This window comes from Equus quagga, chromosome 17 (genome assembly GCF_021613505.1).
Source record: "Equus quagga isolate Etosha38 chromosome 17, UCLA_HA_Equagga_1.0, whole genome shotgun sequence".
NCBI lineage: Eukaryota > Metazoa > Chordata > Mammalia > Perissodactyla > Equidae > Equus > Equus quagga.
Window position 1 is genome coordinate 41,153,491 of NC_060283.1, and position 13,435 is coordinate 41,166,925.

The 13,435-nt window shown below is 36.3% G+C and overlaps 1 protein-coding gene across 11 annotated transcripts in view; it reads right to left on the minus strand.

Moving 5' to 3' along the window:
- The window catches only part of SP100 (SP100 nuclear antigen), a 91,686-nt gene that overhangs the window by 25,426 nt on the left and 52,825 nt on the right, over positions 1-13,435 (minus strand). For all 11 annotated transcript variants that reach the window (XM_046644538.1, XM_046644531.1, XM_046644537.1 and 8 more), the window contains 2 exons: positions 12,143-12,199; positions 11,125-11,178 (listed from right to left, as the gene is read on the minus strand). In XM_046644538.1, coding sequence (XP_046500494.1) covers positions 11,125-11,178; positions 12,143-12,199 — 111 coding nt within the window. The remainder of the gene's footprint in view (positions 1-11,124; positions 11,179-12,142; positions 12,200-13,435) is intronic.

Genomic DNA, 13,435 nt, shown 5'->3' on the forward strand with positions numbered 1-13,435 from the left:
GTAGGAGGAAGGGGAAAATATGGGTGGTGGAGCAAGGTTATCGTCTGTTATATAGCCAGAAGTCAAAGGGTGTTATTTGGACAAATCAAGGGGTAAACATAAAGGACATTTAATAGGTGAGAGGTAAACATAAAGGGAACATCAGGGCCTAAACTGGATAAGAGAGGAAAGAGACTGGACAGAGGAAAACGACATATGCTGATTTTATGAGTCTTTCGGGTGGTAAACTAATGAATACTGTCTAAAATAGAGGACCAAAAGTGTCACATACAGGTAATCCTTTTTTTTTTTTTTTTTAAAAGATTGACACGTGAGCTAAGCTAACATCTGTTGAGAATCTTCTTTTCTTTTTTTTTCTTCTTCTCCCCAAACCCCCCCAGTACATAGTTGTATATTCTAGTTGCAGGTCTTTCTGGCTCTGCTCTGTGGGATGCCACCTCAGCATGACTTGATGAGCGGTGCCACATCTGCGCCCAGGATCCGAACCAGTGAAACCCTGGGCCACCAAAGTGGAGCACGCCAACTTAACCACTCGGCCACAAGGCTGCCCCAAGGTAATTCTAAGAGTAATCACTAGAGCAAAAATACAAACCTTTCTAAATATCAGAAATATATAATCCTAATCAATGAAAATATGGGACATGAGCAGGGGCTCAACCACTCATTTCTCTTAAGGGAAAGACGCAAAAGTGGCTCAGATTTCTTCTACTCAGATGCCATTGACCAGAACTTAGTCATGTGGCCAGGGCTAACTGTAGGGAAGGTTGAGAGGTTTAGTCTTAGCTAAGCAGCCATGTGACCAGCTGTAGCCATGTGACCAGCTGTAACCACTAGAACGAAAATGCAAATCTTAAATATCAGAAGTACACACACGCACATAAATGCATAGAAGACAGAATGCAGAGAGTCAACATTTTTAATATTCAAGATACTAGAATATATAATACAAATTCATCTAACAGAAATAAGATCAAACATTTTGGTCCTATCAATAAAAGCAAATGGGCTTAACTCATTTAAATAAAAGATTTTGAGATTAAATTACACAGTAGATCTCAACTTTCAATCATGTTAGGGACTCATGTAAAAACATTAAAATATTGAAAATAAATGTATAGGCAAAGGTATATTCAGCCTACATCAGCTGAAACAAACCAGGGAATCATGATATGAATAGCAAAAGAAAACATAACTCAGGCCAAAAAGTTTTAAGCAAGTAGAAATTACAGGAAATACAATGAGAAATAGGTAGAAACACACTACTAGTAGACAACTTTATTTTTACCTTCCTCAGTCCATGAGAGATCAAGTGGACAAAATGAGGAAGCTATGATACATTTAACTAGGTTGATATGACTGATACATATTCAGCTCCATATTGAGAAAATAGAGAATACACATTTTTTTCCCACCCTTTCTTAAACAACCCTTGGGTCAAAGAGGAAATATAAATCCAAACGGCAGGCTATCTAGCAAGTAACAACAGCAAAAATATTGCCTGTGAGAACCTATGCATTATCTAACTTAAAAAACATTGATTTTAGAAAGAATGAAAAAATATATATATACAACCAATCTTCATTATTCATGGGTTCCATATTTGTGAACTCTCTTGCTAAACTTTATTTGTAATCCCCAAATCAATCACTTATGGCACTTTCAAGGTCATTCACAGACATGTGCAGAGTAGTAAAACGATTTGAATTGCTGGATGCACACTTTCCTAGCTGAAGTTGAATAAGGTGATGCTCTGCCTTCTTGTCTCAGATCTCATTCTATAAACAAGCGTCCTTTTGTGATCTATGGAGTGCCGTGTTTTTTGCATTTTTAAAAATTTAATATATGTATGATCTACCCATTAGTGTAGGTGGAGTGTTAAATTCCTCTACTATTATTGTTGACTGTCTATTTCCCCTTTTATGTCTGTTAATAATTTCTTTATATATTTAGGTGCTTCTAGGTTGGGTGCATAGATATTTACAAGTGTTATATTCTCTTGTTGGAGTGTTCCCTTTATCATTATGTAGTGTCCTTCTTTGTCTCTTGTTACAGTTTATGTTTTAAAGCCTGTTTCGTCTGATATAAACATCGTTACTCCAGCTTTCTTTTCATTGCCATTTGCATGGAGTATCTTTTTCCATCCCTTCACTTTCAGTTTGTGAGTGTCTTTAGGTCTGAAGCATGTCTCTTGTATGCAGCATAGATATAGGTCTTGTTTTTTTTTTTTAATCGAGTAAGCCACCCTATGCCTTTTGATTGGAATATTTAGTCCATTGATATTTAAAGTAGCTATTGATAAGTATGTACTTATTGCTATTTTGTTACTTTTTTTCTGGGTGTTTTAGTAATTCTTCTCTGTTCCTTTCTTCTTCTCTTGCTCTTGTCCCTTGTGGTTTGATGGCTTTTTTTGATATCATATCTAACCTCTTTTTTTGTGCCTGGCTGCAGAGGTTGTAGGCACCCTGTCTATGTGGGCCCACAAGCTGCCTGAGGGCTTGCTGTTGGGTGGGGCCAGTCCCTAGGGTGGGCTTCCTGCCCTAGCTGAGCTGGATTGAATCAGTGCTCCAGTGGGTGCAGCAGACTCTGGGCTAACAGGCCAGCAGAAGAACTCCAATGGTGTCTTCCAGCGTCTGTGTCAGCACCCCTGTACTAGGTCACAGTAATGGCTGCCACCAATGTCTCAGTCCCTGGAGAGATCTCACCTCTCACCAAGATGCACCCAGAGCCTATCAGATGAATCTTTTCACCAAAGGACTGTGCACCTTTCTTTCTGGTGATTTTAGGTTGCTTTCTGAAACAGGTGAATTTGTGCATGGGCCTTTTAAGAGCCAGCCTTTTCCCCCTTATGTCCAATAGCTTTTCTGGGGGTATTCCCCATTGTTGTTAGTAGCCAGCACAGCCAGATATTATGACACTCATCTTGGTTGTGCTGAGTCTAATGTGTGTTTATAGCAGTTATGCTGCCCTGCTCAGATCCCCTGCTCCTCGAGGGAAGGCTTCGTACCTTAAGGCTGCTCCTGGCCATCTGTGAAGTGCTGTGGTTCTTGAAGGTGGCTTTTTTCCTCTCCAGAAAGGAATTTCTGCCTCTTTCATCTCACTTAGCACTGTCCCTTGTGGTGGGGGTTCTTTTTTATCCAGTTTTCAGTTCTCTCTCAGGGGTAATTTTTCCAAGAGTAGTTGTAAATTGGTTGTGTCTGTGGGAGGAGGTGAGTTCAGAGTCCTCTTACCCACCATCTTGACACCGTCTCCAATTTTGCTCTTTAAAATGGCCCCCAAGGGGCTGGCCCAGTGGTGCAGTGGTTAAGTTCACATGTTCTGCTTTGGTGGCCTGGGATTCACCAGTTTGGATCCCCAGTGCGGACATGGCACTGCCTGGCAAGTCATGCTGTGGTAGGCGTCCTACATATAAAGTAGAGGAAGATGGGCATGGATGTTGGCTCAGGGCCAGTCTTCCTCAGCAAAAAGAGGAGGATTGGCAGCAGATGTTAGTTCAGGGCTAATCTTCCTCCAAAAAAAAAAGGCCCCCAAGTGTAGTGGTGAAGTGTTATCTAGCATTCCTAAGCACAAAAAGGCTGTGCCTTATGGAGAAAAGATGTGTGTTAGAGAACTTCATTCAGGCATGAATTATAATACTATTGGCTGTGATTTCAACATTAATGAATCTTCATATATATTAAGTCATCTTTAAACAGAGACATTCATAAAACAAAGGTATGTATTGATCAGTTGACAAAAATGTTGTGAACAGAGGCTTGCAGGAACACAGCCCTCCATTTCCTCTAGCAGCAATAGTTCAATATTAGCTGATTCAGTGTTTGGGTGGCTTTACAGAACATATCTACCACGAATAAGGAGAATCAGCTGTATATGTATATATATGTTTACATGTATAAATACATAACACACAGTGTATTTTAAGAATCCACCCACTTTTTTTCATTGTTTATTTTTTTGTTTATTTTTAAAGATCAGCACCTGAACTAACAACTTGCCAATCTCTCTTTTTTTTTGTTTTTGCTTTTTCTCCCCAACCCCCCCCCCCCAGTAGATAGTTGTATACTTTTAGTTGTGGGTCCTTCTAGTTGTGGCATGTGGGATGCCACCTCAACAAGGCCTGATGAGTGCTGCCATGTCCGTGCCCAGTATCTGAACCAGCGAAAACCTGGGCTGCCGAAGTGGAGTGTGCGAACTTAACCACTCGGCCATGGGGCCGGCCCCTTCCTTGTTTTTTATTTCAGTTATTGTACTTTTCAATCCAGATTTCTATTTTTTAATATAATTTCTATCTCTTTATTGATATTTACTATTTGGTGAGAAGTCATTTTCTTACTTTTTTCACATGGTTTACATTAGTTCATTGAATATATTTAAAACAGCTGATTTAAAGCCTTTGTTTAATTGATGTCAAAGAACTGTCTGCCTATATTTTCTTCTAGGAATTTTATAGTTTCAGGTCTTAGATTCAAGTCTTTAATCCATTTTGTATTTATTTTTGTATATGGTGTGAGATAGTGGTCCAGTTTCATTATTTTGTGTATAGCTGTCCAGTTTTCTCAACATCATTTATTGAAGAGATGTCTTTTCCCCATTGTATATTCTTGCCTCCTTCATCATAGATTAATTGACCATATATGTGTGAATTTACTTCTGGGCTCTCTATTCTATTCCATTAATCTATGTATCTATTTTTGTGCCAGGACTGTACCATTTTCATCACTATTGCTTTGTAGTATAGTTTGAAATCAGGGAGCATGGTGCCTCCAGCTTTGTTCTTCTTTTTCAAGATTGCTTTGGCTATTCAGGGTCTTTTCTTGTTCCATACAAATTTTAGGATTCTTTGTTCTAGTTCTGTGATAAATGCCATTGGTACTTTGATGGGGATTGCATTGAATCTGTAGATTACTTTGGGTAGTATGGACATTTTAACAATATTAATTCTTCCAATATATGAGCACAGTTTATCTTTCCATTTATTTGTGTCATCTTTAATGTCTTTCATCAATGTCTCATAGTTTTCAGAGTACAGACCTTTTACCTCTTTGTTTAAATTTATTCCTAGGTATTTTATCCTTTTTGATCAATTGTAAATGAGGTTGTTTTCTTAACTTCTCTTTCTGATAGCTTGTTATTAGTGCATAGAAACCCAACCAATTTCTGTATTTCAATTTTGTATCCTACAACTTTACTCAATTCATTTATTAGTTCTAATAGTTTTTTTGAGGTAGTCTTTAGGGTTTTAAATATATAGCATCATGTCATCTGCAAATAGTGACAGTTTTACTTCTTTCTTTCCAATTTGGATGACTTTTATTTCTTTTTCTTACTTAATTGCTGTGGTAGGACTTGCAATACTATGTTGAATAAAAGTGGCAAGAGTGGTCATCCTTGTCTTGTTCCTGATCTTAGAGGAAAAGCTTTCAGCTTTTTACCATTCAGTATGATGTTGGTTGTAATTCTACTTTTGAGTATTTATCCAAAGAAAACAAAACCACTAATTTGAAGGACTAGCCTGGTGTTGTAGTGGTTAAGTTCATGTGCTCTGCTTTGGCATCTGAGGGTTTGTGGGTTCACATCCCAGGTGCCAACCTACACATGGCTCATGAAGCCATGCTCTGGCAGCGTCCTACATATAAAATAGAAGAAGATTGGCACAGATGTGAGCTCAGGGCCGAGCTTCCTCACCAAAACAAACAAAACCCCCCAAACCTCCCCCTAATTTGAAGAGATATATGCACCCCTATGCTCACTTTAGCATTATTTACAACAACCAAGCTATGGAAGCAACCTAAGTGTCCATCAATAGATGAATGGATAAAGAAGATGTGGTATATATACACAATGGAACATTACTCAGCCATAAAAAAAGAATGAAATCTTGCCATTTGTGATAATGTGTGTGGATCTAGGGGGGAATTATGCTAAGTGAAATAAGTCAGATAGAGAAAGATAAATACCACATGATTTTACTTATATGTCGAATCTAAAAGACAAAAACAAACAAGACTAAACAGAAACAGATTCATAGATACAGGAAACAAACTGGTGGTTACCAGAGCTGGGAAGAGGTTGAAGGTGGGCAAAATAGGTGAAGAGGATTAAGAGGTATAAACTTGCAGTTATAAAATAAATGTTATGGGTATGTAATGTACTGCATAGGAAATATAGCCAATAATATTGTAATAACTTTGTATGGTGACAGATGGTAACTAGACTTATTGTGGTGATCATTTTGTAACGTACATAAATATTGAATCACTCTGATGTACACTTGAAATGAATAGGATATTGTATGTCAATTATACTTAAATAAAAAAATAAAACTGTCATCTAGTAATTCCTGTATCTGGTCTTCCTTAGGGACTATTTCTGTTTTTCCTGAGTATAGGAAAATACTTTGTTGTTTCTTTGCATGTCAAGTAATTTTTTTAAAAAGCCTGACATTTTATGTAATACAATATGGTAACTCTGGAAATCAGATACTCCTCTCTCTCCCAATTTTGTTGCTATTGCTGTTTGTTGTTGTTACTGCTAGCTTTTATTGTTTATTTAGTGCTTTTTTTTCTGAACTAATTCTGTAAAGTCTGTATTTTTTGCCAGGTGGCCACTGTAGTCTCTGTTCAGTTAGCTTAGTAGTCAGCTAATGATTAGAAAGAGATTTCCTTAAATATCTGGAACTGGTAAGTTTCCCAGTCTTTGCCAAGGGGTCTTTGCCTGTGTTGATGCATGCCTTCAACAAATAGCTAGGCAGTTTACAACTCTACCTTAGCTCTCACTTCCTTCTTGCACAGAACCTCAAGGTTAGCCCGAGGTGAGAGCTCAGGTCTTTCTTAGCTCTTTCCTGAGTGTGCGCACAGCCCTGGGTACATGTACTTCCCTAGACATGTGTGTGGCCTTCTAGATGACCAGAAACATGTTCGAGTTTTATATATAGATGTATTTATATTTATTATATATATAGCACTTATTATATATAAATATATATGTATTAAATATAATTTTTATAATATTTATTTATATATAATTTAATATTTATTTATATATAATTTATATATTTAATATATTTTATTATAATTTATAATTGTATATATTTATATGTAACATCTTTATATTATATATCTACATAAGCATATTTCTATATTATGTATAAACATTTACATATAATATATAATTATACATTTATATATAAAGTATATGTATTTATATATGTTAGAGTATTATACACATGTGTATTTTCAGAATCCACCCATCTACTGCCACCAGCTTAGTCCAATCCACCATCATACTTTCCCAAACCATTATAATGACCTCCTTACTGATCTCTCATCCTACACCCTCCTAAAGTCTTTTTCCATGTGAATTCCAGGGCAATCTTTTAAAAACATAATTCAGATCATATCATTCCTCAGGTCACAACTTTCCAACGTCTTCTCCTTTTACTAAGACAAGAATCTAAAGTCTTTACCATGACCTATAAGGTCTACATGATCCTGACAAACCACTTCCCCCTCCATCCCCTCTACTTCCCCAGCCAGTGGGCTCCGTGCCACTTCCTCAAAAAACCATGCACATTCTGTCTTGGGCTTTGCACTAAGGTCTTCTCAGCCTCACCTCTGTGGCTTAGTCCATTATCTCATTTGGTTATGTACTTATTTTTCAATTTGCCAATGAGGCTCTCCCTGGACACCCTATATAAGATGGCATGTTTCTTTTACTCTATATCTCCATTACTCCTTATTTTATACTTATTTGTGTATTGCCTATATCCCCCCATTAGAATGTAAACTCAATATAATTTTGTTCACTTCTTTATCTCTACTGAGTGGCTTTGACAATAAATATTTGTTGAATAAATGAATGAAGAATCTAAAAAGAAAAGAGAATAAATAAGTAGTGAGATATATCATGTTCATGAATTGGAAGACTCAATATTTTAGAGATGTCATTTCTTTCCAAATTCATTCTATACAATTGCAATAAAAAATTCAACAGGGTTTTTTAGGGAACTTGATAAGATGATACCAAAATTTATATGAAAGAGCAAATGATTATAATAGCCAAGACAATTCTGAAAAAGAAAAAAAAATGAGAGAAACTTGCTTTACCAGATATCAAGATATTATAAGGTTTTAATATTTAATAGGGTATACTATGTGTTGATGCAGAACAGATAGAGCAATGGATCAGACTAGAAAGCCCAGAAATAAATCCATACATATATGGCAGTTTGATGCATGCCATATGTGACATTACACATTATGGGAGAAGCTGAGACAATTGATTACCTATGTCAGAAAACATTAGACCCCTACCTCATATCACACACACAAAAATCAATTCTAAAAGGATTAAAGATCTAAATGAGGAAAGAAATAAGTGTATTCACCTGGTATTCCCAGAAGCCAATGTTGAGATAAGAGTGTGTGCTCAGTAAGTTTATTTTTGAAACTACCTTAAGCTTCAGGAATAGAGAAATGGGAAGAAGGAAAGAGTCAGAGAGAAAGCCAACTGGATTGGTTGCCACTGTGGTCAACTGGTTCCTGATCCTGCTGGGGATCCCTTGAGGAGCCATAAAAAAATGATTCTCAAACTGTTCATCCTAAAAATGGAATCACTGGATCCTGTCCTCCATTGGTCAAGATGTCCCATAAAAGAGGAAAGATGAAAAGATAACCTGAAAGGTAGCTTCAGGTTAGGTCAAGATTTCTTAAATAAGATAGAGAAGCATAAGCACAAGGATAATATAGACTAATTAGATTACATAAAGATAAAATCTTCCATACATAAAAAACATGATACAACAGGTGAAAAGACAGGTCAAAGGGTGATATAAAAGAAGCTGGAGGGGATATTTAAGAAATGGAGACCAGGGAAGGCCTCTCTGAGGAAGAGACAGTTGAGCTGAGAAGAAAAGTATTTTATGTAGTGTCAACATCAAGTGCAAACTTTCTGAGGCAGAAACGTACTCAGTTTGTTCAAAGAGGCCAGAGTAGTATGTGAAAGAAAGAATGGTAAGAGATGAGATTTAAGAGGTGATCAAAGGGGCAGCTTATGTAATGCTTTGTAGGCATGGTAAGGAGGTTAAACTTTTGTCTAGGTTCAACCGGAAACCGTTGAAAGGGTGTAAGTAATTGGGTGGCAGACTATTGAGCGGAGAATGAATTATACGTGGGCTGATTCAGATTTAAGTGACAAGATGGGTGGCTGTAGTAGAAAAATCTATATACATCCTATTTTACTGCTTTTAGGTAAAATCTTTTTCAGGCCCTTCTCTGTTTCTGCCAACAAAATTGAACTCTATGGGTCTGTGTTTCTTACAAAACTAAAGAAATTCCAGAGACCAGACTTTAAAAATGTAAGTCTTCATAACTAACAAAATTACAGGAAAAGATGGAGGGAAAGTCCTCTCAATTCATAGCTGTGGAAGGAGAGAGACCGTTCTATACCATAAAACTAATGTAAAGAATCTGATTTGACAAAGTGTCAAAACGAGAAATTTCATAAGAAGAGAAGTCTTGTTCTCTTGAAAAATACGGAGATGTGTCTATTCGTAACCATTACCAATTTGTTCTGTTCTCTGTTAACAAAAATTTGTCCTTGGAAGAGTTATTTGAAGGGATCTTGTAACACTCCCCCAAATTAGAAATTGTTTCCACTTCTCATGAAACTAATTTCCAAAGAAACTTTAATTCTGATTGATTGTCTTGAAAACTTTTGGGCCTGGTCATAATATTTTAGGTGATGTCTACGTCTCTAAATTGTATAGACACTTGTAAGATTTTAATGTTAAATCAGAAATAGATCCATGGCATTCTGATTTCCTCACATGCAAGTAGTAATCAAATGACCACAGATTTCCTATTTAAATAAAGATTTTGAGATTCTTGTCTCATTTAAATTCACTCCAGCTATAATACAATGGGAAAAAAAGATATTCATAGTCACAGACAAATTTGCACAACATATAAAACAAAAAGAAGTGTAGGAAAATTCTTATCAGAAGAACGTTAAATAAGGTGTGAATAAGTCTACAAAAGTCTCTGTTCTCCTCAAATGAATCTGCAAATTCAATGCATTTCTAATCACAGCTTCCAATGAACTTGGGAAGGAGGTAGGAGGAAGCTTCCTGAGCAGATTCTGAGCTCCACTTTCTTTTCTGTAGCTCCTTCGATCACAAAAGAAAAACCAGTATATAGACAGGTAAAGACACTGTGTGATCAAAGTGATAATTCAAATCACAATGTAGCAGCGTAGGCAATCGCTTTAAAATTTCCACCTCACATACACACAAAAAGGCAAAATCCACGGGATTGTGGATGTAAACATTAAAAATGAGCAGGTACTTCAAATGCCCTAGAATCAAATACAGAAAAATATTTAAAAAGTCTTCAGTTAGAAATGGCTGTTGCAAATGATAGGAAACCCAAGACCCAGAGAGCAAAAAGCTGACAAATTTGACTATGTAAAAATTTATAATGTCTCTAAGACAAAAGATTCTAATAACAAACCTATAAGAAAAACAACAAATGAGGTTACATATTAACAACATATATGACCAAAATTTAACATATATATCATATATGGATTTCTATATTCATTCAGCATAGTAAGAAAAAGACAAATACCACAATAGGACACACTGACACAGCATTCTATGACAGAGAATTCTATGAAGAAGAAAAACAAATGACCAATAAACTAAAAATGCTCAATCACACCAAAAATGAAGGGTGCCATGTTAAAGCAGTCCTTAAATAAGACTTTTTATAGTTCAATTAAAAATGTTAAATGCTTTTATCATCTAGGTATAGTACATTAATTTTTAAAAGCAAGAAAAGGAAAGTATATATAGAATTACCGTATTTAGATAAATAAAAATATATTCCAAAATGTATAAATACATGCATGAAAAACTGGGGAAAGATATATACCAACATTTATAAGAAACATATATTTAAAATCAGAGTAAAAAGCAACAGGAAGACATGAGCATTTTGAAAAAAATAGTTACTTTAAAGGCATTCATTTTCTGTCATATGAAAGGTATAGAAAATGCTAATAAACTTTAGCATTAAAAGATAGTTCAATTGTAACATCAAAATCAAGTAAATTCTTAATCACTCTTACTTCTTTTCCCACTGTGTTTTCCCAAAGTAGAATTGTTTCCAATATCCATGGTATCTAGAAAGTAATAAGCAGAGGTCAGAGAAGCATAATTTATGAATAAAAATTACAAATGTTATTGTGGAAGGCGTGAATTTATAATGATGTTCTGAGTATCATTTCCCTGTCTCCATTCTAAAGGAACTAGACAGGTAACGAAGTGCTATCTAAGGTCTTGCTTTATTTCTCTGAGACTTTGAAAAAGCTCTTAATTACCTATGTGCATCACTTTCCTCATTTACGAAACAAGGATAACAACAGTTATCCTGTTCAGGCTTTAACTTTTTTATGAAGATGAAGTAAGATTTTATTTGCAAGAGTTAATGAGAAGTCACTATATAAATCAATAACGTGCTGGAGGGCATCCTTCAAAACGAAACGTTGAGTTTAAGAATAGTTCTCAGAGGTCTTTTTTCCTGACAGCAGGACCATTTGTCTTTTGAGCCCTTTCCAAGGTAGTGACAGAGTGACACTATCGTCTATCAGCAGAAGAACACTTGGATTTCTTTGTTCCACGGGTAAAGGTAGAAGTCACTATATAACTCCAGCACTTTAGTATCAATATGCCAATATAGTAAATGAGATACTGCTGTTTTTGCCAGTGTATTTCTTCTACATCATCCATGTATAATCAAGATGGCCCATTCTATTAAACACAACTTTGTAACAATCTCTTGTATGCCTGCAGTTCCCAAAAGGATCAGATCAAGCAAATGCAGAAAGTGGGATTACGGCATTGACTGGACCCACTTCTCGTCACAGTGTGCTCAGACTGAAATGCAGCAGGAAACAGGATCTCTGATTTCAGACACCTGACATCCTGCAGCCCGGGCCCTGCACTTTTCATCTTCATAACTGGCCCACGCCCTGTTGATGGGCTGTCTGATGTTCTTTTTGAACCTTGAACACCAACCACAGACATACGCAGGTTCTATTGTATCCGCTGAACCACCTCCACCCCAAGGCCCATGGGCAGCCTTACCCATCATGTCAGATGGTTGATTATTCTCAGTTCTTGCTTCTTGGCTTCCTGGAACACCTTTTGAAAAACACATGATATAGGAACATTTCTCATTTCCAGGTTCTTGTAGCACTGCTCTTAAGTTGTGATCTGTAAGAAATTTTCATTTGCACCTCCTCCCTTCTGATGATCCTCTTTTTCTCTACTCCCACATCAAAGGATGGTTCTACCTCTGAAATCGTTTTCTCTTCATTGTCTGTCCCTTCCTTTCAACCTGTTTTTTTCATCCTTTTCTTTTAGCCCAAATCTGTATTTTTGTTTTTCTATTTTTTCTTATATTCTTCTCCATCCACTCATTGATGACTTTTTTAATATATTTTGAGTACACCTTTATGTGATGTTACTCTTCTCTAGAAATATTATTTATTACATTTATATGTATATGCAGTCCATATATATAGAATTCAGTTGTTAGAATAATTTTTGTAAATATTCTGTATAAATACTATAATAAACTAACTTTTGCCAGACAAATTTCCCAGTGTTGGAATATAGAAAGTGAAAAACTTTTTTCACTCACTCAGCAAGTTTCCTTCTTTTATGTGTCAGATGCTGACAATAATGCAGGGCACAGGATTACTGAAGCATTGGTGCTTGTCAGTCTTATGAGCAACCAGGGAATTGACACACAAATGAGTGAACATATTGAAATATGATATATGATAACAGATCATACAGGGGTGCATAAAGCAAGAAGAACTAGCCTAGTTTGAGATGAGGAACCTCTCCCTGAGGATGTATCACGGAAGCAGGAGTTGGCCAAATTAGGGAGGAAGGAGGTCAAGATGATAATCCTAAATGGATGGAGAAGCTTGTGCAAAGGTCAGGGTTCAGCAAATGTGAATAACCAAAAGGAGTTTAGCATGTCTGAACATGGAGTGAGAGAATAAGGGGCAATGATGAGGATGGAGAAAGAGGCAGGAGTCCCAAAGTAGGTGGCTTTGGAGACCACACAAAGGGTAACTGACTTAATCCTAAAGGAAATTAAAGGATATTTCATTTTATGTAGGAAGCAGCATGAACATATTTGCATTTTTGAAAGATCAATTTAACTAAATCACTTAGAATACATCTTGTGGGAGCAAGTTAGAAGGAAGACAAACAGGAGACTGTGGCTCCAGTTCAAGTAACAAGTGATATAGATATGGGTTAGAGTGATAGCTATGGGAATAGAGATAAATGGACAGGTTGGAGACACTTAAAAGAATTGATGGAGTTAGTGACAGATGGGGTATATCGACTGAGGAGATGGCA